Source organism: Panthera tigris, chromosome B3 (assembly GCF_018350195.1).
Source record: "Panthera tigris isolate Pti1 chromosome B3, P.tigris_Pti1_mat1.1, whole genome shotgun sequence".
NCBI lineage: Eukaryota > Metazoa > Chordata > Mammalia > Carnivora > Felidae > Panthera > Panthera tigris.
This window is the reverse complement of record NC_056665.1, coordinates 107,599,023-107,625,542: the sequence shown is the minus strand read 5'-3', so window position 1 is coordinate 107,625,542 and position 26,520 is coordinate 107,599,023. Positions and strand designations below refer to the sequence as shown.

Below are 26,520 nucleotides of genomic sequence, written 5' to 3'. Positions count from 1 at the left end.
AAAGAATCAGGCTACTACAAAAAATAATATGCCAACAAACTGGACAACTTAGAAGAAAGACATGGATAAATTCCTAGAAACATAATCTTCCAAAACTCAACCTGGAATAGAAAATCTGAACAGACCAATTATTAGTAATGAAGTTGAATCAGTAATCAAAAAGCTTCCAACAAACAAAACTTCAGGACCAGATGGCTTCACATGTGAATTCTACCAAACATTTAAAGAAAGTGTAATACCGGGGTGCCTCAGTGGCTCGGTCTGTTAAACATCCAACTTTGGCTTAGGTCATGATCTCATGGTTTGTGAGTTCGAGCCCCGTATTGGGCTCTGTGCTGACAGCTCAGAGCCTGGAGCCTGCTTCAGATTCTGTGTCTCCTCCTCTCTCTGCACCTCCCATGCTCATGCTCTGACTCTCTGTCTCTCAATAATAAATAAATGTTAAGAATTAAAAAAAAAAAAAAGAAAATGTAATACCTCTTTTTCTCAAACTATTCCATAAAATAGAAGAAGGAAAGCTTCCAAATACATTCTCTGAGGCCAGCATTACCCAGATACCATAACAAACAAAGATGCAGCAGTCCTATAATAACAAAATATTAGCAAACTGCATTCAACAATCCATTGAAAAAATCATTGATCACAATCAAACTGTATTTATTCTGGAGATGTAAAGATGGGTCAATATTTGTAAATTAATATGATACATTAACAACGTGAAAACTAAAATTCATATCCTCTCAAAAGAGGCACAAAAGCATCTGACAAAATTCAACATTCATTCATGATAAAAACCCTCAGCAAAGTGGGTTTAGATCTAGGCAACATACCTCAACAAAATAAAGGCCATATATGAAAAACCCACAGCTAACATCAAGTCAAGGGGAAAAAACAGGGCTTTTCCTCTAAGATCAGGAACAAGACAAGAATGTCCACTCTCACCACCTTCATAGTACTGAAAATCCTAGCTACAGTAATTTTCAAGAAAAATAAATAAAATGCATCCAAATTGGCAAGGAATAAGTTAAACTGTCACTATTTGCAGATGACATGATACTATACATAGTCTTCAGGGCTAAAAACTCCACCAAAAAAAAACCTATGAAAAATAATAAATTCAGTAAAGTTGCAGGATACAAAATTAACACAGAGAAATATGCTGGCATTTCTATATACTAATAACAAAGTAGCAGAAAGAGAAATTAAGAAAACAATTCCAAGGGCACCTGAGTGGCTCAGTCAGTTAAGGGTCCAACTTTGGCTCAGGTCATGATCTGGCAGTTCGTGGGTTCGAGCTCCATGTCAGGCTCTGTGCTGACAGCTCAGGGCCTGGAGCTTGCTTCAGATTCTGTGTCTCCCTCTCTCTCTGCCTCTCCCTGACTCATGCTCTGTGTCTCAAAAATAAATAAACATTTACAAACTTAAAAAAATTACATTCCAGTTACCATTTCATCAAAAAGAATACAATCACTAGGAATAAACTTAACCAAGGAAGTTAAAGATCTGTACTCTGAAAAGCATAAAATATTGATGAAAGAAACTGAAGACCCGCAAACAAATGGAAAGACATTCCACGCTCATTGATTGGACTAAGAACTAACATTGTTAAAATGTCCATACTACCCAGAGCAACCTACAGATTCAATAAAATCTCTATCAAAATACTAATAGTATTATTTTACAGAACTAAAACAAATAATCCTAAAGTTTGTATGGAACCACAAAAGACCCTGGATAGCCACAGCAATATTGAGAAAGACAAAGCTGGAAGTATCACAATCCCAAATTCCAAGGTACACTGCAAAGCCTTTGTAATTAAAACAGTATGGTACTGGCACAGAAACAGACACATACTTCAGTAGGGCAGAAAAGAGAGCACAGAAACCCATGCTTAGTTGATCAATTAATCTATGACAAAGGCGTAGCACAATAGGGAAAAGACGGTCTCTTTAATGGTACTGGGGATACTGGATAGCTACATTCAAAAGAATAAAACTGGACCACCTTCATACATCATATGCAAAAATAAACTCAAAATGGGTTAAAGACCTAAATGTAAGACCTGAAACCATAAAATTCCTAGAAAAAAAACATAGGTAGTAATCTCTTTGACACTGGCCTTAGCAACATTTTTCTAGATATGTCTCCTCAGGCAAGGGAAACAAAAGCAAAAATAAATTATTAAGACTACATAAAAATAAAAAGTTTTTTCACAATGAAGAGAACCATCAACGAAACAAAAAGTCAACCTACCAAATGGGAGAAGATATCTGCAAATGACATATCCAATAAGGGGTTAAGATCTCAACTGTAGAAAGAACTTACACAACCCAACCTCAGAAAACAAATAGTCCAATTAAAAATGAGCTGAGAACCTGAACAGACATTTCTCCAAAGACCTACAGATGGCTAACAGTCACATGAAAATATGCTCAACATCACTCATCATCAGGGAAATGCAACTCAAACCCACGAACTATCACCTTTCACCTAGTCAGACTGGCTAGAATCAAAAACACAAGAAATAAGTGCTGGCAAGGATGTGGAGAAAAAGGAACACTCATGCACTGTTGGTGGGAATGTAAACTGGTGTAGCCCATGTGGAAAAAACAGTATGGAGGTTCCTCAAGAAATCAAAAATAGAAATACCATATAACTCAGTAATTCTACTTCTGGGTATTTACCCAAAGGAAACAAAAACACTAATTCATAAAGATACATGCCAGCTCTGTGTTTATAGCAGCAATAGATACAATAGCAAAGATACGGAAGCAACCCAAGTGGCCACTGAGATTAACAGATCAGGAAGAAGTGGTACAATGTACAACATTACTCAGCCATAAAAAGAATGAGACCTTGCCATCTCTGACAACATGGATGGACCTGTAAGGTATTATGCTAAGTAAATAAGTCAGAGAAAGGCGAATACCATATGATTTCAGCTATATGTGGAATCTAAAAATTAAAACAAAAAACAGAAACAGAACCCAAAGTACAGAGAACAAACTGATGGTTACCAGAGGGGAGGCTGGGTCGGGGGGGGGTGGGTGGCGGGCAAAATGGGTGAAGGCTAGTGGGATATATGGAATGAATAAGTCACAGTGATAAAAGGTACAGCACAGGGACCCTAATGAATGGTACTGTAATAGCAGTGTATGGTGACAGGTGGTAGCTAACTTTGTGGTGAGCATATCATAACACAGACTTGTCAAATCACTATGTGGTACACCTGAAATTAATGTAACATTGTGTGTCAACTATCCTTCAAAAAAAAAAAAAAAAAAGGGAGGATGAATGAAACAGAAACCAGGACAGGGACCATCCCAAGGTGGAGATTATAGTCCCTTCATGACCAACCCTCCAAAGATGCAAAGAGGTGTATAGGGTTGGGGATAGAGGGGACTTGTTGCTCTAGGCCAGGCACAGGACTCTCCCTAAACACTGTATTCCTGCTGCTGCGAACAGCAATGGCATAATTCTTTTGCAGAAAACTTCCTTTGTTTGCTTATGTCCTTAATGGGATTCAAATACCAAACAAATTAGCAACAATGTTGTTTGGAGCAATGTCTATCCACACCTAAGGTCATACTTAAACTTGCCTCAACTGATCTTTTCCCGACTGTGGTCCAAATGAGAAAGTCAGCCAAGGAGGAAAATAAAGTGACTTCATGAAAGATTATGGACACATTTACTAAAGGAAACAGGATATTTTCTAGGGTCAATAGAAGCACTTTATAAGCTGCAAAGAGTGAGTGAAGAGGCCAGGGTGGAAAATCTGATTCCACCCCAAATCTAACTGTCAAAGTAACTGGAGAATAGGGACAGGAGGGGGGTCAAGACTGGATGGTTTCATTGATATTCCCCTTCCTTCTGGAGTCCTCATTAAAGTGGAATTTAACTAGAGGATACCGAAGCAACCAGAGCTACATCTGCCCTGAGAATGAGAGAGTTAACAGTTCTTTCAAGGCTGCAGAGAAGGCAAGACTACAGGGGAAAACAGTCACCTGTCCTCCTGAAGGTAGCTCTACAGTGAAGTGTAAGCAGTTTAGGCCAGGTTTGTACCAGAATGTCCTGGGAAGCCTCCTGCACACCAAGGAAGGATATATGAAGGGTAGAAGAGCTCCTCTGATAACGCACAGGGGTTAACTGGTTAGGCTCTGCAGTTCAACTCCTTGTGTTTGTATACCAATTCTACCACTAATGAGCTGTGTGACCTTGTATAAATTTATTAACTTCTCTGGGCCTCAGATTCCTCAACTATAAAATGGAGATTTTCCTGTACTTCATAAGGTTGTTATGACAAGTAAATGCCTGGAACAAAGGAAGCCCTCAATAAATGTATTAGTAAGCATCTTGTTAAACCACGCGTAGGTCCATCCTGTTTTACCTAGAGTCAGGGGCATGGACTGAACGCCTCCAAGAGTAAGGTCTGAAGTCACCCTTGACCCTGAGGCTCAAGCGGCTCTCCTTGCTACTCAACATTGCAGCCAGGAAAGATAAAACAAGGTCTGTTTTTGCTTTCACGGTGGGGCCATTGTGGTGGTCTCTGGAAAACAGTTTTTCTGACAGCAAAGATTCCTAAAGACCATCTTAAGACAAGAGATACAAATAATACTCAGGTTTTATTGTGCAGTTGTATCCGCTTTAACAATAGAAGGGAGATACTGAACCCAGGATCAAGGATGCAACGGGGCAACTTCTTTGTGAATCTGGTGCTGGGGGCAGCATTCTGATGTGTCACAGGCTCTGCTACACAGGAGGAGGCTTTGGTTTTGAGTTGTTGAATGTTCTGGAGGATAGAGTTTAAACTAACCCCACATAATAATGTGTCTTGAGAGAACAGGATTCAAATGTACTTTGAAACTCATTAAAATGTAGGCAATGGCTATTTTTTCCTCTTTCAAAATCTGTCTGATTTCAGAGGAAGAGGACTAGTTATACAAATAGACCAATTAGTCTAATTAGATTTTCTTCCAGGAGGGAGAAAACACTGTATTTTCTCCTAATAATTGGATTTGGCTGTTGGACAAACAAAATGACCTTCTCCTTTCATTCAATTTCAGACCAAAGAGGCAGAAAGGGTTAATTCTGGCAAGTCGTGGGGAAGGAAACCATGCCACAGGACATTCCCATCAATATTCCAGGGAGATGCTCCTAAATGGGAAGAAGGCATTTTAAGGCCCTACAGACAATGCTGGGGAGGGAGTGCAGAGAAAGAACACAGGACACAGAATAGGATTTACAGCTATGTTGGCCAACCCCACCATAGGTGCATAGCTGATGGCCACCGTGGGGGTGACAAAGTGAATGCCGGTGTGTGCATGTTGCAGTCATATGTCTGTCTGTTGCCACTGTTATAGGCAAAATCTAACCTGGTTATGAAGACTACTCATCAACCACCCTTGTAGCCCTTCATGCCAGCTGCAGTGGTGAGGCACAGACCTGGGAATGACCTAACCCAGGAGCACCATCCAGCCCAGAGCAGTGGTAAGAGGGACAAAGGGAGGCATGTGAATTAACTGACGGAGCAGCAAGGGAGGAGAGAGACACCCGGGCTTTGGCTTGGCATTGAGAAGTCACTTTTCCATAGAAGAAGGCAGAGACAGACATTTAAACCTAAAATGAGACACAACAACCCATTGGGGGTGGGATGGGTCTCGGGGGCAGGTGGAAAGGATAGATAATGGATTTTTTAAATATCTCTTGGGAGGCAAACTAATCTTCTCAAGTACAGTTTATTCTACAGAATGGTATTTCCATGGAATATTGGAAGAGCCAAGAGAGGGAGAGTTGTTCTAGCTTGTTCAGATTGGGTCTGAATGGAATTTACTAGGCAGGGCTGGAACTAGTAATCTGCACACTGCTGGCAATAGACCATCTTGCCATTCTCAAAGCACAGAGGGATCCAGATCTAGACTGATTTGGGCAAGGAGCAGCTGCAGGAGTGGGAAAAAGAATGGTACAAATTTTAAGATTGTTTGTTCTAGTTTTGTGAACAGTAATATTGGTGTTTGGATAGAGATTACATTGAATTTATAGATTGGGTAGTATCAACATTTAACATTAATTCTAACCCATGAGCATGGTATATCTTTCCATTTATCTGTTTAAATTTGTATGGACACAAAAGACCCCAACGGCCAAAGCAATCTTAGAAGAACAAAGCTGGAGGTATCACAATCCCAAAATTAAAATTATACTACAAAGCTACAGTAATCAAAACAGGATGATACCAGCACAAAAACAGACAACAGATCAATAGAACAGAACCCAGAAATAAAACCACACTTATGTGGTTAATCTATGACAAAGGAGGCATGAATATACACAGTCTCTTCTTCAGTAAATGCTACTGAGAAAACTAGACAGCTACATGCAAAAGAATGAAACTAGACTACTTTCTTATACCATACCTAAAAATAAACTCAAAATGGACTAAAGACCTAAATATGAGACCAGAAACCATAAAACTCCTAGAAGAAAACACAAGCAATAATCTCTTGGATATTTGCCTTAGCAACATATTTATGGAGATGTCTCCTCAGACAAGGCAAACGAAAGTAAAATAAACTATTAGGAATACACCAAAAATAAAAAGGTTTTGCACAGTGAAGGAAACTATCAACAAAACAAAAAGGCAACATACTGAATGGGAGAAGATATTTACAAATGATATATCCAATAAGGAGTTAATATCCAAAATACAGAAAAAACGTAAGACAAGTCAACACCAAAACCCCGCAATCTGATTAAAAAATGGGCAGAGGACCTGAATAGACATTTTCTCAAAGAAGACCTACAGATGACCAACAGATATGAAAAGATGTGCAACATCACTAATCATCAGAGAAATGCAAATCAAAACCATAATGAGCTATTACCTCACACCTGTCAGAATGGCTAATGTCAAAAAGACAAGAAACAACAAGTGTTGATGAGGATGTGGATGGGGAAAAAGGAACCCTCATGCATTGTTGGTGGGAATGTAAACTGGTGCAGCCACTGTGGAAAACAGTACGGAGGTTCCTAAAAAATAAAATAAAATAAAATAAAAATAGAAATACTGTATGATCCTATAATCTCACCTCTGGGTATTTACCTGAAGGAAACAAAAACACTAATTTGAAAAGACATATGCATCTCTATGTTTACTGCAGCATTTTTTTGTCAATAGCCAAGATATGGAAACAATCCAAGTTTTGATCAATAGATGAATGGATAAAGAAGGTGTGGTATACACATATAATGGAATATCACTCAACCATAAAAAGTAATGAGATGTTGCCATTAGCAACAACATGGATGGACCTAGATGGTATTATGCTAAGTATAATAAGTCTGACAGATACCATATGATTACACTTATATGTGGAATCTGAAAAACAAAACAAACAAAACCAGACACAGACTCCTAAATACAGAGAACAAACTGATGGTTGCCAGCGGAGGGATAGGCAAAATAGGTGAAGGGAATTAAGAGGTACAAACTTCCAGTTGTGAAACAAATAAGTCACTGGAAGAAAAATATAACATAGGGAATACAGTCAATAATTTTGCAACAGTTTTGTATGGTGACAGATGGTAACTGTGCTTATCATGGCGACCATTTTGTAATGCATACAGTTGTTGAATTCCTGTGTTGTAGACCTGAAACTAATATACTGTATGTTAACTATACTTCAATTTAAAAAATGGTATAGTTTTTGTAAATGTTGTAGCTTGATAAGTGGTAGCCATTACTATTACTCTACATATATGTCCTTGCATTACAACAGGTATTGACTTAAGTGTTTCAAGTTCATTCTATAGAATATTTACAGCAACCCTGATTATCATTCCCTTTTTACATACTGGAAAACCGAGGAACAGTCCAATCTGTAACCTGTCCCCAGGCCACCCAGTTTGGGAGCGGTGGAGTTTCTATCTAGTACTAGAAACCTTTGCTTTCAGTCACTGTGCTAAACTACCTCTTGAGGCGACCAATCTTCTAATTTGTTTTCTGGATCAAAAACCAGTGTGGGCTGACAGGTCAGGAGGAATCATGGGATGACATTCAGGACTTCACCTGTAAAGGAGAATGCACAGCATTTTGTGTGCTTACTTATGTTATACTTCCTGTGCTGGCCCATGTGACCAGCAGGTACTAAGAGAAGGGAGAGACAACAAATAGTCTTGAAAAGAACCCAGAGAATCCTTTAGTCTGACTACCTTGCTTTACTTTGAACAACAGAGGTCTTTATATTGGAGAAAAAAGGATAGAAAGGCACTGCTGATATTTTCAAACACCAGAAGAGGTGTCAGCCATAAGAAGCAGTTCCAAGTAGGAGAAATCTGTTTAGGGAGTTGGAGTTAAGGGAGCATATATAAGCTTATAAAGACAATTAAGTTTGATACCCAATGCCATTAAGCGATAGAAAGAGCTTTGCTAGGAGGAACACGACTGTCTTATTGGAAACATTCAAAGAAGAACTTCCATGAGTTGTCAAGGATTCTGGATAACCTATCTGGCATCAGGTGGGAAGGGAGATCAATGCCTTTCATGGCCTATGCTAATATCAAGAGTCTACAATCTTATCTTATCTTTGGTCTCTTCTTAGTTTTATCGTTAAAATTCTGGGAGAGAAGAGCTGACATTTTGAAGATATACCTCCCTCAGCTAGAGAAGCCACATTTTCCTTGGGTCTCAAGTGGAGTTGTCTTTATAAACAATAAAATGAAACAAAGGTTGGTCAAGCTAATCTCCTTGGGCGAGACACTGAAGAGGGCACGCGAGTATATATTTGAAAATGCCAATGGATCAACATCTTACTGCTAAGTTACTTGTAACTAATCTACATCAGAATATTCCGTATCTCCAGAGACACAGTATACAGTGTACTTTATTTCCTCCTCATGAAAGCCAGTATAATACCCTGTACTGTTGATCCTGCAATGGAGTAGAAACAGTGCTAAAGTCTGTAGTGAGTTTGTCGGCTATATTTCTCATGCTGTCAGTGACTGGAATCCAGCACCTTTTTTGTGGGCAACTGCTTAATTCCTTTTCAGTGCTCTTAACACTCTAATTTTCCTGTGTTTTATAATCATTATAGCTTCCCCTAAATCCCAAGTCATAAGACAATGTTGGTTTAAAAAAAGGTAAAGGTCAGAGGTGAGTCCCAGAGACAGAAAAGCCCAAGGTCAGACACTTGTGCCAACACCAGTGTTGTTGGCCAAGATGGTTTTATTCCTGGCAAACCGGTCTCAAGCAGCTCTGACTGACAGGTCAGGTTTCATTGCTCTCCAGTAACTCCCAAGCGTTTAAGGAAAAGGAAGCTCTATTCACCATAGCCACTACCACTTGTTTTCAGGTGTGATCCCCTGAAATGTAGCTATTTAAAGGAAGCAACTACTAAACAAGGATCCTCTAGAGGACACTACACAATGCCTTTTATTTCCTCCTGATGGAACCCAGGCCAATACTTGTCTTTACCTAGGATAGACACTATCTTTGGTGTCTGAACCAAACGTAACTATCAACGGCTAAAAATTATTGGTCTTTGATAGTTGGAAAGGGCACATGAAAGAAAATAAGTGTACGAGTTCTGTTCACAAGAGTTTTTCCAGCTTGAAACAAAAAGCTCTTCCGACGCACATTTCTTGGTTAGCAAACTACCACATCAAAAGGGTTTCCATGCTCATTTTATAAAACCTCTGACATCTTCATTCTCCTGGCTGAGATATGGAGACTGAAGAGGCAAGTGGTGGAGGGAACACCTGGGTGGCTCAGTTGGTTGAGAGTCTAACTCTTGATTTCAGCTCAGGTCATGATCCCAGGGTCATAGGATTGAGTCCCACATTGGGCTCTGTGCTGAGCACAGAGCCTGCTTAAGATTCTCTCTCTGCCTCTGCCCCTCTCCTCCACTCGCATGTGCTCTCTCTCTCACTCTCTCTAAAACAAAATCTAAAAAAATTTAAAAAATGGGACACCTGGGTGGCTCACAGTAGGTTAAGTGCCCGACTTCAAGTATTGATCTCACAGCTTGTGGGTTTGAGCCCCATGCTGGCCTCTATGCTGACAGCTCAGAGCCTGGAGCCTGCTTCTCTCTCTGCCCCTCCCCTGCTCATACTCTGTCTCTCTCTCTGTCTCAAAAATAAACATTAAAAAAAAATAAAAAATAAATTAAAATAAATTAAAAATTAAAAAAAATAGGCAAGTGGTATATTTTAATGGAGTGGTATTACTCCATTAAAAAAATGCTTCACACTGCCAGCTACAAATAAAACACCAGGACCTCTATTCCTAGTAAACATATAAGCTAAAATAAGGGGGAAGGAAGCTGAGTACAGTACGTTTAATAAAATATGATTTTTAAGGGGCGCCTGGGTGGCCCAGTCGGTTAAGCGTCTGACTTCGGCTCAGGTCATGATCTCGCGATTCATGAGTTCGAGCCCCGCATCAGGCTCTGTGCTGACAGCCTGGAGCCTGCTTCAGATTCTGTGTCTCCCTCTCTCTCTGCCCCTCCCCTGCTCGTGCTCTGTCTCTCTCTGTCTCAAAAATAAATAAAAACATTAAAAAAATTAAAAAAAATATTTTTAAAATGTCAAAAAGTCTATGGGAAGATCAACGTGCTACTGTTTTTCTATCTTCTGCCAACACTCGCATTGATCTATCTGTAAGAAAATGGTTCATTTCTGAAAGGTGTTTATTGCATTAGCAGTTTCAGTAAGAGGCCTGTGGAGCAGCTCCATTTCCTCATATGGGAACACCAGTCCCGGTGTTAACCATCTCTCTTGCTAAAGAATCATTCAGTAAATTTCTTTTGGATTTTCCCCATCACAGTGTTTGAAACATCGGTTCTAATGATCCACAGTTAGATCCTCTACCTTAATCTGGTCCCAGTTTTCCCTCCACTTCCTCAGCCTCCTCCTGGCTGACCACCTCCCTTGAGCATCTCAACTTCTGCCAGGAGAGGAGTAGGAAACGGAGAGGGTCAAATTCAATGCTGCTCTCATCAACTGCCTGGTGACAGACGTGGGACACACTCATGTCTAAAAGAGGCTCCCAGCACTGATTGTGATTCCCCCTTTGTGCACAGAGGCAAACAGGATTCCTGCAGACAATGCAGATGATGAAATCTGATAGGTGTGATGACAGGTAAACCCACACAAGGACACACACTTTAATTTCTATAAAGCTTAAGAACAAAAGCACTCTGTAATCTCCCTCTAATGCCAAGTTTACAATGCCTCCTGAACTGACAAAGGTGACTCAGGAGAGTGCACCAAACTCCTTTCAGCACTTATTTAACCTGGCCACCTGTGTGAGCTCACAGAAAAGGGCATTGACTCCACCTGAGTCAGCACTGAGCCTCGTGATCCCTCCGAGGAGAGGAGATGATTTAGTACAAAGGAACACTCACCTCACAGAAAGGCCATCACCTTCCTAAGCTCTTCGGATTCGTGAGGACTTCCCCAAGTCTCTCTTTCTGGAGCTACACGAAGGCAACACTCAGTGCAACCATAGAAACTCTAAGCAAACTCTGTATTTTCTTCTGTGTTATGATTATTAGCATTTGGGGATAATTTAGTGTCAGTTAAGGAAACTCAGCCAACAGAAAGCATGCATTATTCTAAAACCAAGTTAAAAAAAACATTTAAAAAATCATTTTTCAAGTCATAAATCTGGAATGCTTTTACACAAGTGTGTCTTCATATTTCTTTTCTGTGTTAACTTCTATGGGTATTGCCAGTTTTTATAATCTATGAGAGCTAATGGGTGGGATTGTTTTGCTTTTGGGGCTTGGACATATGAGCATTTCACATACACATTTAAAGGGACGATGAGAAATGAGAGACAAAAAAGCAGACAAGAAAAATGGCCTCCCGTTGCAGTTTTTTTGAGTGCGTGCAATGGGTATTTTTAGTTTTAAGGATCATGGCTAATGATTTGGGAGTTTTTCCCAAGTAGAAGTCCTGGGCTCAACTGTGTATGTTCCAGTTCCCCTCTTCCCGATGGTTCTGTGCCCCAAGGGTGTCCTCACAAACAAGTCCTCTGCCTCCATCCACGTTTATATGAAATGTTTGAACATCCTCACACAAGGAACTTAAAAGTCCACAATCTTGGGGGTGGGGGTAAAGGTGATGACAGGAAGGGCTAGGGTAGGAAAGTAACACTGGGAGTTCTGTTGGCTGGGGCCCAGCTTGTTCAACCACTCATTTTCTGTGGAACATGGGACAAGAATACCCCCTCACCCTTGATTCAGGGGACTCACTGACATTATTACACCATATGAAGCCACAAGATGCTTAACACCTGAATCTATGGTATGCTATATAAATGGGTATCCAAACAGTTTCCAGAGATGATAATAATGCCTTCTATTCTTAAAAAGTTTATTTTTGAGATAGAGATAGAGAGCAGGGGAGGGGCAGAGAGAGAGAGAGAGAGAGAGAGAGAGAGAGAGAGAGAGAAAGGGAGAGAGAGAAAAAGGGAGAGAGAGTATCCCAAGCAATTTCCATGCTGTCAGAGCATATGCGGGGCTCAAACTCACCAACTGTGAGATCATGACCTGAGCTGAAATCAAGAGTCAGACGATTAACCAACTGAGCCACCCAGGTACCCCTAAATACCTTCCATTTTAAAAGGTAAAAAGAAATTCAAACAGTATTTCCTTTTGAAGGAAAAAAAAAAGGCAAGCAAAATATCCAGCAGACACCAATTCCAGGAACAGTGCTGACCTTATGTTCTAAAGAAAAAAGCATCAGGAAATCTCAGGAAGCCAAATAGGGATGGCCCACCAACTGAGAGTGGTGGGGGGAGCGGACGTGAAGGGCTGGCTTGAGATCTTGGCCCTTCCTGCCTTGGTGGGAAAGGGAGGACCCAGACTACAAGAAAGGATCCCACAGGGCAGGAGGGGAGCAGCTTGGGGTAGTGCTCACCAGTGAGGGCTCTCTTCTTCCCTGTTCTTTGTAAAAAAAAGAGATCATTCTTTGGGGTACACTTAGTTTATCAACTTGGGGCTGAGGTATACTTCTTGGGAAGGTACAGAGATTGTTCATGGATATTGAAGAATGAGAATGTTAAAATCTGATTAATTTTGTAGCATAAAAATGACCAGGATGATATAGACTCCCAGTCCAGGACCTTGAGACTCTTACTGGCAATCAAAAGGCATAGCTGGATCCAGATCCACTGTTAATGAAATCTTTCATGATAAATTCAAAACTAAACTGAAAAAAAGAAAAAAAAAAAGATGTACTGGATTGGCCAGATAGCTGCTATGTGGCTCACATTATTTCTTCTGTTTGTATATTTGTATTGTGAAACGATTTTGATGCATTAATGAAGACCAAGTTCATTTTACACAGTCTGTAATGTGTGTGTGTGTGTGTGTGTGTGTGTGTGTGTGTGTACCTACATATACATATAAAATCAATGTTATACAAGTTCTATGTATGTATACATATGTGCCTGTGTATGTGCACATACACACAACATATAACATTGATTGATTGAAAAAATTGTACTATTATGGGAGTTTTCCTTTTTAAAAACATTTTTTTAAGGTTTATTCATTTTTCAGAGACAGAGAGAGACTGAGTGTGAGGGGGAGAGGGGCAGAGAGAGAGGGAGACACAGAATTTGAAGCAGGTTCCGGGCTCTGAGGTGTCAGCACAGAGCCCGATGCAGGGCTTGAACTCAAGGACCATAAGATCATGACCTGAGCCAAAGTAGGACACTTAACCGACTGAGCCCCCCAGGCGCCCCCGGAAATTTTCAAACATACACAAATATGTAACCATCATGCAGACTTGACACTTACTATACACACCCAATCTTGTTTCATCTGTTCCACTCTGCTACCCCTGGATTACTGCGAAAAAATAATCCTAGATATTTCACTTGCAAATGCTTCTGTCCGGTCTACAGTATCTCTTTATAACTATTCAGGATGATCTCTTAAACATGAAAAAAACAATTTTGTGACTCATACTTGCTTGAAATCCTTCAATGACTTATCTTGGCCGTCCTTCACATGGCCTCCAGTGTCCTTCACACACAGCGTCATCTCCTACAACCCCAATAGCCCTACCCCTTTGCTCACTACAGTCCAGCCCCACTGCCAGAGAGGTACTCAAATGGATTCTATCTCAAGATCTTTGTCTACTTCTTGAACCTGACTAGCTTCTCTTCAGCCTTTGGTTTCAGCTTAAATGTCATTTCCTCAGGATGGCCTCCCTCGATGACCTAGATTGGGTTACATTGACCTGCTATATCTTCTCAAAGCACCTTAGACTTTAAAAAAAGAAATCAAATTGTTAAGTATATTGTTATTTGTATAATTTCTTTTGCGAACATCTTTTTTCCTTCCTATTCCTGCTGGACTTAAATTCCTTGAGGGCAAGGACGATGTCTGTCATTTCCCTTGTGTAGTACCTGAACACAGCAGAACCATGGCTGCTATGTGTATATGCATGGATACATGCCTGTTAAATGAATAAGTGAATCAGTATCTGTGTGGCTATTTACATCCCCCATAGGTGTCTTTGGTTTGCACAGAAACTCCTGGAAAAACACAATACAGTTCTCTCTGGAATAAAAATTCAACCCAGCCTCGTGTACAATTTAGCACTTAATGACCTTGGTGATGTTGGTGGATCTTGATCAAGGAGAGAGGGTGATGATGACGACACCTCTCAGTATGCTATGAAATTACTACTCATAACTCGGCAATCCTAAGAACTTAACTCCCGTATCGTGCGTGCCACTTCGAAAGTGCTTTCATGTGTACTCCCTCATTTGAAGTGGGTACCAGTGGTGTCATCATCCCTGCTTTGCAGAGGGAGACCGAAGAGCCGTGGCAGAAGGGGAATGAGGCTGCGTGCCTCTCAGACTAGTGCGTGTTTCTTCTACTCTATCGTGTGAAGTCGGTTCACCTCTCTGGGTCTCGGCTTCATCTGCCAACGAGGGATTTAGACAAACTGCTTTTTAAAGATTTTTTCATCTCAGCAATTCTGTGTGTATGTTTCTAATAGTCACCATGCTCTAAAAATTAAGGGTAATGACAAGTGATTGCAGTCCAAAACTTAGCTTGGAGGACCTCCTGACAGTTTTTAGGACCATGCAAGACACCAGCCAATGGAGTCAACGTTCAACATTAGGAACTCTTGATGTCACCAAGTTCCCAGAATTATAGGCGGTCACAAAATCCTGGAAAAGGGCTTGAAGTCAATATTTTTAAAGAAAGCAATGTGCCTTATCTTGAACTGGAATTGCACAACGGAATAAAGGCTTGTTCAGAGTCCTTAAAAATGTCTCAGCTTATCAAACTTCTAACATAGATGGACTCCCCAAGCCCTCCGTTATCTGGCAGAGGACCATTTGTTCCTACTGAGCCAGTACCACTCAAAAGTTACTGCAGACAACAGTTTGTGAATAAATCGCATTGTAAAACCGTTGGCCTATTTCGCCACAAGTAAAACTAGTAGACACGTTTTAGATTTGGATGTTTATACAACCTGAAGTCATCCCTTCCTAACCTCCTCACTGAATCCTCTTCCACTGTCACCCCTTGAACCCTGGTGGGCCCTAAGCCCCATCCTCCAACCTCCTTTTATTCTTCAGCCTGTACCCTAGTCATGTTTGCGCCCGTGTTCTTATTGGTCTGGGTTTTTCTTTTATTTTTTAAAAAACCTGTGGTATAATATACAGAACATGATATTTACCTTCTTAACCACTTTTAAGTGTGTAGCACATTAGCATAGTCACACTGTTGGGCATCTATCACTACCCATCCATCTCCAGAACTTCTTCCATCCTCCAAAACTGAAACTCCATACCCCTTACGCACTACCTCCCCACGCCCCGCCTCCTAGTCCCTGGCAAACACCATTTTGCTTTTTGTCTCTATAGATTTGACATTCTAGGTCATTCTAGGTCCCTCATATAAGAGGAATCATACATTTGTCCTTTGTGTTTAGCTTATTTCATTAAGCATGCCTTCAAAGTCCATCCATGCTGTAACATGTATCAAAATTTCCTTCCTTTTTAAAGCTGAATAATAATCCATTGTGTGCTTATTACCACATTGTGTTTATCCATTCATCTGTCAATGAACATTTGGATTGTTTCCACCTTTTTGACATTGTGAATACTGCTGCCATAAACATTGGTGTACAAATATCTGTTCAAGTTCCTCTTTCATTTCTTTTGGCGATACATCCAGAAATGGAATTGCTGGACCATGTGGTAATTTTATGTTTAATTTTTTGAGAAACTGCCTGCCATATTGTTTTCCACAGTGGCTGCACCATTTTATATTCCCGCGAATAATGCACAAGGGTTCTAATTTGTTTCAAGAAATGTGCTTAATGGCCTTTGGTGAGTCACAATTTCTCTGGGCCTCAGTTTCCTTATCTATAAAATGGGGGGATCAGAATAGACAACAGACAATCTCTAAGGTTTCTCCTAGCAGTAAAAAACTGTATTGGCCTAATTAAATCAAGTTGCAATTAAAGCCAGAAAGTAGTCTGAATGGTTTATAAGCATGACTTGATACCTTAAGCTCTTTTCCTAACACAAGACACAAAGTAATCATTTTTCAAAGGACAGAGTCGAACAACGATTTCATGCATCCAGCTTCCATTAATGACATTAGTGGCCACCTCCCGAGCATCTAATCTATGCCGAACACTGTTCCAAGTATCCCCTGCACACTATCTCATACCCTAGTTGTACAGACGAGGAAACTGAGGCATGGCAAAATTAAGCTATTTGTCAAAGATAACACAGCTAGTGAGTGAAAGAGCCACGATTTGTCCTTGGACAGCTCTGCTATGGAGGCAGGTTCTTCACCACCACTGCCAGACGAAGCCTTTCCTTCTTGGTGAATGAAGCCTTTCCTCAAGTCTTGAGTGCTCTTAACTGTTTTCTCGCTTTTCCTTGATCACACTTCCATTTAAATGTCTCAGCCCTCTGCAGAGAAGAGCTGCATTTCCTCAGCTATGGCATTTAAGCTTTTTATTTTTAGGCATAGAGGCTGAAATGTACAAAAGTGTCCCAGAAATCCTCTGGGTAAATGTATTTTAGTAATTTTATCGGATACCTTTTTCAAGTGTTTTCCAGAAAATCACTTTTAAGGAATGCTCCTTGAAGAAAGAAGGAATCGAATGCTGAAGGTGTTCTGGACAATAATCTTATGACGTGGGTTTTATTACCTTGAGTTTGTAAGCAAGGACACCAGGATTCAGAGAGGTGCAGTAACTACCAAGGTCACTGAGCCAAAATATAATAGAGCTAGGAGGTAAGCCTGTCATCAAGGAAAGCCCGTGCTCCTTCCTCCAGGGAGACACCCCACAGAGAACACAGAATGCCACTTAGGAAAACCAGTGCAAGGTCAATGACACATCACGACCTCCGGTTCTGTCTCGACCCAGCTGAGCAACTAGTATCTGAAAGAAAACTAAAAGGAAGTGAAGAGGTTCACAGTTTCCCAAAAAGCGAAACTGCAAGGGGGGGGAACAAGTCAGTCTCCAGTGAAGATTAGCTTCACTTTAGGCACCAGAGGTTCAGTTTTCTCTTAGAACAAAGACTGTGGAGGGAGAATATTTCTGGATAACCTATATTCACATTACCAAAAAATATTTTTACACACATCAAAGATATCTTTTAAAGTAATTGGATTTACCTGCTTAAGAAGAAGCTTAATAGTTTCATACGGATCTTAATCTTGACTTAGTACCGATTCTAGGTTTCGCAGGCATTGAATGAGGGAGCTAAGATCTAGGTCCCAGATTTAGTTGGGAAGAATTCTCTCAAGAGGATTCTGAAATACTGGAATACAGTTAAGGACTACTGCAATTTTGAAGAAAAAACATCAAAAGAAGCAGATGTGAGTGATGTCCAACTCACATGATGAGGCCTCAAGATTTCCCCTGGATCCAGACAAAAGAGAGGAGATTATCGTAGAAACGCTGAACTGGATTGTTAACCCTACAGAGAGAACATGAAAGTTTCCTAAGGCACAGACTGATTTCCTACACTTCATGGTAGCAAGCATAATGACATTCATACACCATGTGAACAAGACACATTTCTTTATACTTTGAACTAGTACTTTCATTCGAATCATAAACTCTGGGGTTTTCTTTTACACTTTAAAAATGCTGAATCAGGGGCGCCTGGGTGGCTCAGTCGGTTGAGTGTCCGACTCTTGATTTCACCTCAGGTCATGACTTATGGTTCATGAGATAGAGCCCTGTGTCAGGCTCTGTGCTGACAGTGGGTGGAGCCTGCTTGGGATTCTCTCTCTCTATCCCTCCCCTGCTCATGTTCTCTCTGTCTCTCTCAAAATAAATAAAACTTAAAAAATAATGCTAAATCAGCTACAGAAATTGAACTAAATATGTGCACTATGAAAAACCATTAATATAATGATGGTGGTTGTAGGCCACAGGGGTTTAGCGTGCCTTAAGAGCCAGATTATGGACCATGGTACTGGGAAAGTAATAATGCAAAGCAAGCCTGATTCTGTAGCATGATTAGGTTGTGTTAAAGTAGCTTAGGTCATCAGAGTTAGCCGGAGCCAACCTCAGCAAGTGCTGTTCCCTTCCAGAAGTTAAACTTTAGGGCATGAATCCACAAAGTAAAGCCCTCCTTTGTATTTTATTCATAAAATTATAAAAGCCACATTCTTGGTTTCCTCAGTCTAAAACTTCTACTAACTCTACGACTCAGTTGTTCTTACGGACATATGCCATTATTAGGAGATATTTGGCAGAATCCAAAGTGACGTCACTTTTATTTCTATAGGAGATTAGTGTTTCCTCAATATCAGGGGGGTACTGGCACCTAACCTTGGGAGTCAAGTTACCAATTACAATTCACTTTGACGTTATTTGCCTGAAGAGGATTTCTGATGATTTCACTTTTAGTGATACAGAGAATTCTCAGGGACAATTGTGCCTTCAGCCAGTACACAGTGACCTGCATACAAAATGTTTTTGAAAAGGCGCTGATCATATGACTGAAGATTTCTAAAGGGAGACAAGTCTCTCAACATGATAGCCAATATTTCCCAAATTTAGTTTTTTGCCTCAAATCACTGAAAAGGACATAACTTAAGGAAAGTAATTCTTATCCCATAGAAATTATCCAACAGAGAGAATGGGTTGTTCTGATTTTTCCCTACTGGAAGACCTGAGCTTTTATTCACCTTTATTCCCCTATGCATACAGCAGGTGGTAATACATGATTTGTAAATTCAACTAATGTGGTTATAGGAATAATCCAGATTACGTGTGCTTTTTTATTTTCAACATAAAAGCATCAAATCCAAGTTTCTTCCTCACTTCAAAATAAGGCTTCCAACATGGTACCTTAAATGCACACAAAAAAGACTTTTCATGACACATTAACTGCACTGCTCCTGAATCTGGGCCTGGCACCTCACTTATTATTCATAAGAATGATATGAATGCAAAAGGAATCTGCAGAAGTTTGGAAAACCTCTCCCGGCTTCACCCAGCACGAAGGGAAAGGCCCCTTCATCCTGCTTCTTGGACACTGCAGACAGAAACAGTCAGTATGTAAACAAACTGGGGATAGCATTCACGTGACCCAACGCCCTGGCATGTCCTGACTGTATAAAGGAAGTGCATCATTTCACCTACACTAAAGTCACAGGTGCTAGAAATACTTGATAGGTGGCAAACAATGGTATCAACTGCTTGCATTTGGCCCAGAAAGAACTATTGCATAACAGAGGAAAACATTCCGAGAGAACTCATTCTTTGATTCTGCAATTTAAAACATATATTGCAGTTAGCACTGGGAGCTTACTATGGGAAGGTACTGAAAAAACACAAGCAGCACACACGGCCAGCTGGTATGCAGCCGGCCAAACCTGGCTAGGTAAGCCAGACTTACAGATTTCAGGATCCCTGTGGCATCTTCATGGAGCCATGTTGGGTAAACCACTTCATCGTTCAGTATGGCTTCAAAGAGGTCATCTTCGTTCTCTGCCTCAAAGGGGGCGTGACCACACAGCATCTCGTAGAGCAACACGCCCATTGCCCACCAATCTACTGCAGGTCCGTAGAGCATTTCCTGGAGGATCTGTGTGAAGAAGGCAATGTGAGATGTGCTTTGCACATCTGATTAACAAAAGTGTCCTTAAAGACTAGGGAAAATGTTGGATTAGGAAATATCAAAGTAAAAAAAAAAAAAAATGCACATTTCATGCTATCTCTAGAGACTGGTCTGTTTTCTCTGTGGTTCAACTCAGAGGACTTCTCATCCAGGTGATCAAACATTTACGTCCTGTTTCGGCCTAGGTAATGGTACGTGTGCAGATCCAAAACAGAAAGGGTGTTGGCACTGCATCCCTATAGAGGGAGGAAGATACTGGGCTCACTCACTTGCATGGGAAAGACTGAGGAACTTTACTGCTGCTAAATGGGGCTGGGATCAAAGCACTGAGTAGAGACAAAGAGGAAAATAACTAGCTGTGAGCAGAGCACACTTTGTCCTCATTCAGGGCTAATGCCTAAAGCAACTACAAGGTTTACAACAACATTTTTAATTCAAATTGTTATTTATAGGAACCGAGGGCATTTTCTGCCATCATTCACCCAGTGAGGCATAAGGGAGTGCGGAGGCATCAGCTTGCAATGCGCCCCCAGAGCCACAGCACGCAAGAGCAGCCCGTGGCATCTCTGCTCAGGATTTCCAAAGCCGTACTCACCTCTGGAGCAATATAATCGGGTGTGCCACAGAAGGTTGCTGTGGTGACTCCATTACAAATCCCCTCCTTGCACATCCCGAAGTCCGCCAGTTTACAGTGACCCTCGTGGTCCAACAGGACGTTGTCCAGTTTGAGATCTCTGAAAGAAACAAAGAGCAGCGTGCTCTAGGGCAGCCGGCCCCCAAACCTGGACGGGCTGGCTCATGGGGTGGGCGATCAGACCACACCAAGCAAGCTTTCTGCATACATTTCAAAGGGAACCAACGTCTTTGGGTTATCTTAGAAAAAACTTGAGACCAACTCTGAAAATTTGCCTCAGGGCTCTTAGACGATGGTCCCATATGAATAGGCTACCCACATATAAAAACCTAGGCGTGATGGTGTCCCCTCACCAGGGCATCTTCACAGCGGGCACAGGACTGTCATTCTGGAGCTTCACACCCACAGTGGGCTGTGTCAGGGCGCTCATGGCTCTATGTACCTATCTCTGCTCTGGGAATCAAGTTGTGTTGGCCTGTGTGGCCCGAGGGACAGACTGGTCTCTGTCCAGCCCAGGATCACCTTTCGGCTCAGAGGAGATCGGTGATGACAGAACTGGTGTGACCAGTTTCCAGGCTGTGCCCTGGGAGCTGATAATGTGACCACATAGGTCTTACAGAGAGAGGTCACTGGAGATACCCAGGAATGAAAACAAAGTCCTGTTTTCTAGGAATCCCCGATAAATGAGGTTAAAGCAGCAGAGTTTTCCTGGCACAGATCAGTGGGAACGCAGACCAGACCTTCTCTCTGCTCACCTGCTCCTGGCAGCAATCTCCCTGGGCATAAGCTGTGTAAGCACTCAGCTGCCCACTTCAGGAAAGGAAGCCTTTTCTGCCTCTAAACCGAATCTGGCCTTCTCCATGCAAAACCCTACTTTCCAACAAGCAACTGTTTTCAGTAGGCTGTGATCAGTGGAGATGGTTTCCTTCCCCCAATATGAGCAAGACGTATTTTTTTAATGTTTGTTTATTTTTGAGCGAGAGACAGAGACAGAGTGCAAATCAGGGAGGGGCAGAGAGAGAGGGAGACACAGAATCCAAAGCAGGCTCCAGGCTCTGAGCTGTCAGCACAGAGCCTGATGTGGGTTTCAAATCCACGACCATGAGATCACGACCTGAGCAGAAGTGGGACACTTAACCGACTGAGCCACTTGGGCACCTCAAGCAAGACTTATCTGAAGGTGGAATCACGAGGTGCAGGGTGGCAGGTGGGATGACTGTGGTCCTGTACATGGGAGGAAGGTCACAGCCAAGAGCATGGTCTCTCTCAGCTGTTCTTCCAGGAGTGGTTTCAGACTCTAGGCCCTATCAGTGCCTGGTCGTGTGGCTCCTCTCAGCCAGATGGCACACATTAGAAGTGGCCAAGGTTAGGGGCTTGTGGGTGGCTCAGTTAAGTGTCCGACTTTGGCTCAGGTCATCCTCTCTCATGTTGTGGGTTCGAGCCCCGCATCAGTCTCTGTGCTGACAGCTCAGAGCCTGGAGCCTGCTTCCGATTCTGTGTCTCCTTCTCTCTCTGCCCCTCCCCCGCTCACACTCTCTCTCAAAAATAAATAATAAAAACATTTTTAAAAATTAAAAAAAAAAAGAAGTGGCCAAGGTTAGAGATCACAGTCGGCCGCCCCAGGGGAGAGCAAGCCTGTGGGGAATCAGAGCCTGGGGGCGAACTCTTTCAGCACCAGGTTCTAGCCCAGTCGTCCAGGCCCCTGTGGACCTGTGCCTAGAGCAAGCTCTCTCACTGCCAAACAAGGTTACTGGGTTTCTGATTTCTCCTAAAGCTGTTATGCCTGCTAAGGACTCATAAAGGATTTTGTTTGGTAACAGAAACAAGTGCTAACAGAAACCCACAACGGTCTGGAGAACCGACCTTTGATTGCCCAAGAGAGCTTGTGACTAACATCCCAGGTAAGAGGTTTAATTGCTTATTACTCAGTCGCTGTCATGGGCAGCAGGAATCGTTCAGGGAGAGACAAGTGCTTGCAATCTGGACCTCTGCAGAAGTCCAGAACACAGCCTCACTGCTCAGAAGACAGAACTGACAGCACAGTGCATCCCTGCCACAGAATGCCTGAGGCCACAGAGGCAGGTTATACTTCAATCCTGACTTTTCAGTCTAATTCTAGGCCTTCTTTAGACCTGTACAAGCCCTGAGGGAAATGCCATTGGTTGTTTTACACCAGGTGTTACTTAATAGACAAAACTCCCAAACTGGGATTCCAAGGGTGTTCAATTAAGAGCATAATATAATCCCAGGCTATTAGTTCTGCCCTCAGCCTAAATATCTCACACCTTCTCTGTAAGTTCTGTCCTGATATCCCCAGAGAGTCAACTCTGCCCCCAGAGTACCCAGTGAGTTCCTGCTCCTATAACGGCATGCCCTGCACTGTATTCCAGAAGGCTCTGTCTGTGTACCTGTCTCCCCCTTAGCTGAGGCTAAGCCTTACTCCTCCCTAGCTCCAGCTTGGTCATGGAAGAAGACGCTGACCAAAGACATAAACAGAAGCATGTCAGACAGACAGCAGTGAGCTTCCCTAGCCAGCTCAGTGCCTGTCTTATTTTCAGGGGAAGAAAGGAAGCTTCATAAACCTCACTGGGATCCTTGTTCCAAGGTAATTAAACTTATAAAAAGTGATGTGCTTTATCCCTTAGAGACAGATTCCAGAGGGAGGAGAAGAAGAATCCTGAAATGTAAGTTCAAATTCTTTGCTTTGGTGAAGCTGGAGAAGGGAAACTACTTTAGGAAAGACGATTATAAAGCAGAGAGGACCCAGTCATAATACTTTTCCATGGCTTGCAGCCAGATGACAGAGTAAAACATTGACAGGGTTAGTCAAACAGATTCAAAGGTTACAGAGCCATTCATGGACACGGTCAGCTTCCATTTTAAGGGTAAATCATGATCTTCACTTTTTTAAAAAAAAAAAAAAAAAGAAAAAATGGGGCACCTGGGTGGCACACTTGGTTAAGCATCCGACTCTTGATTTCAGCTCAAGTCATGATCTCGCTGTTCATGAGTTTGAGCCCCACATCGGCTTCAGTACTGACAGTGCGGAGCCTGCTTAGGATTCTCTGTCTCCCTCTCTCTGTCCCTCTCTCACTCGTGCTATCTCTCCCTCAAAATAAAATAACACTTAAAAAAAAAAAAAGATGGTAAAGAAAAAAAAAGCAAAAGCAAAAAAGTCATTGTATGACTTCTGACTTTGAAATATGCAAAGGTCAGTTTTTGGCTTTGAAGTTCCTTAGCCTCCAATGCCAACATGTAACTCAACAGCCAAACTTAACAAGGCTACACAATGAAGATTACAAGTTCATACAGGGCAGAGGCTCAGATCCCAAAGTGCCAAATACGCAATTACCGGCTCATCCTTCGTTAGGTCACTGAGCACCGGTATTTAATAGCTGTAACTTTTGTCACACAAGCATAGAAGGGTAGAAAGAGTTACTTTATGCATTGTTGTTGCTGCATAATCAGGGTTACTTTAAAATGCCCACAGTGGTTTCAGAGAAGCATCCCAAGTGGTTGAGGACAAAGGAAATTCAGAAATTGTATTTATTTTGTTTCCACCATGAGCTATTCTGAGAGTCATAAAACAGAATGACATGAATCTTTCTGCTTAGATCACCGGAATCAGTGACTCTTCCAAAAGAAATAAAGGAAGGTGAGTTGTGAGCTGGCTCCTTGAACAAGAATGACTCTAAGAGGCTATTCAGTAACTATTTTTAATCTATTAAAAATTTTTTTTTATCATGGAAAATTTCAAATCTATACAAAAGTACGGAGAATAATATAACAATCCCTGTAGTGGTCACAGAGCATAAGTGCTATCAATGCATGTCCCATCTTGTTTTGTGTATACATTTACTCCATTCCTGATCCATCTTTTTTTCAGATTTTGAAGCAAATCCAAGACATAAAACCATCTCATCTGTAAATATTTTAATATCTTAATCTGAAAGATAATAATTCTTTAATGAAATACAACATTGATATTGGTTATTAAAAATATACAGTCAATATACTATTCAAGGTATACTGCTTTTTCTCTGCTCATTTGAGTTATGTGTGTGCATGTCTGTATAACCTGAAAAAAGCTTCTGTAGAGCACAATAGTATGATAGTAGCTAATTCAGCTACACTAAACGTTCACCAGATGCTAAGTGCTTTAGCCATATTATCTTATTTTAATCCTGAACAAACCCTGTGAACGAGGATCTCAGCAACATTATTTAGTTACCCAGGGGTAAATCCAGGATTCTCAGTTCTGCTCACCTCCTTCCAAAGCATGGGCTCATAACCCACTACAGTGGGCAAACACTCTTTTATATACTGGCATTGCATTGCTGGCTAATCCCCCTAGTAGATTATTTCCTGAGAAGACTTCCCCAATTGCAACAAGAACTGTGTGAGAATCAATAAGTATCCCAAAAAATGAATTATGGCAAAGAGACATTTTTGTGCACATCACTATGAAACGCATCGTCAAAATTTTGCCAAAATTTTTTTTTGCTTCGGTTTTTAGTGTGTGCATGGAGAAGGAGTTCAATGAATTTTTTCCAATCCTTGCATGTACAGGAATAGGGGAGTGCACAGCAAATGTGTCTCTAGTGGTCAAATATTCTGAAGATCATTCACTGCTCTCTTCCAAGGAAGAGAAGCTGGTACATGGATAAGGGTGAAGTGGTGGCCGAAAAGAATAAATTTAATATTATGATCATAATTTCACAACAAAACCATTTAGGACTGGCTTGTATTTTGCGTGTCTGGGTTCATATAAACTTGTAATTTTTTTTTTTTCAAGGCAAGACTGATTGTGTTAAATTGGTAAAAGAACGTTGAAAGGTCACTGAAACAGCAAAAGCCTAAAATCTCATTGTATCATCAGTTAGATAGGAGTGCCATTCACGTATTACCTAACACAAGATGTTTAGCCATTCACCCACCCAACAAATCTTAGAGTACCATCTATGAATCACACAATATGCAAGGGGCTCAGAAGCCTGAATGAGACAGGAAACGGCAGGAGCCTGCCAAGGCAGGGGCCAGTAAAAATTCCAGTCTTTAGCCCAAGGAGAAAGAGAAACCATTGAAAGGTCACACACAGAGATGGATAGCATTAACTTGTGATCGTACAATGAGCCTCCAGCTACAATGTGGACAACAGATCAGTGGGGGAGGAGAGAACATGAGGAAACTAGTTGGGAAGCAACTGAAGTGTTCAGAAAAGAAAAGATGGTGGCCTGGAGCAGGGTGTGGCAGGAAGGCAAAGGGAACTAGATGGACCCAAAACTAATAGGGGGGAAAAGTAATGGGATTCAGTAATGGAAGGATATAGACAGTGAAAGGGAAGAAGGCGTGAGCATGTTCTGGCTCACAGGATTTATTTTGGACATATTGAGCTATTTTTTAGGCATCCAAGTGGAGACATTTAGAGGCAGCTGAATATACATGGCTAGAACTCAGAGGCTGGGCAGGAGATACAAATTTCAGAGTCATTAGCTGGGTGTGGATGAGTTCACCTGGGGAGAGGGAATGGAATGGGAAGAAGGCAGCTGGGGAACCGAGCCCTGCGAAGAGTATCCTGAGGATAAGGCCCCTGATCTTTTTCACACTGGGACCACAAATACTGCTCATAATTTATCAGCCAGAGTGGGTAGCATAGTTGAGTACCCAGGGAAGCAAGGGCCCCTCTTTTGCCTCTTAGGTGGGGCATCCCTAGTCTTGTCAAGGTTTAAAAGGGCTAGAAAATATTAACCTTTTACAT

General features: G+C 41.5%; 1 protein-coding gene across 1 annotated transcript in view; it reads right to left on the bottom strand.

Moving 5' to 3' along the window:
- PRKCH (protein kinase C eta) overlaps nucleotides 1–26,520 on the bottom strand; it is a 231,866-nt gene that overhangs the window by 9,394 nt on the left and 195,952 nt on the right. Inside the window, exons 11-12 of the mRNA XM_015543305.2 lie at nucleotides 20,724–20,862; nucleotides 19,907–20,095 (exon numbers count right to left, since the gene is read on the bottom strand). Coding sequence (XP_015398791.2) covers nucleotides 19,907–20,095; nucleotides 20,724–20,862 — 328 coding nt within the window. The remainder of the gene's footprint in view (nucleotides 1–19,906; nucleotides 20,096–20,723; nucleotides 20,863–26,520) is intronic.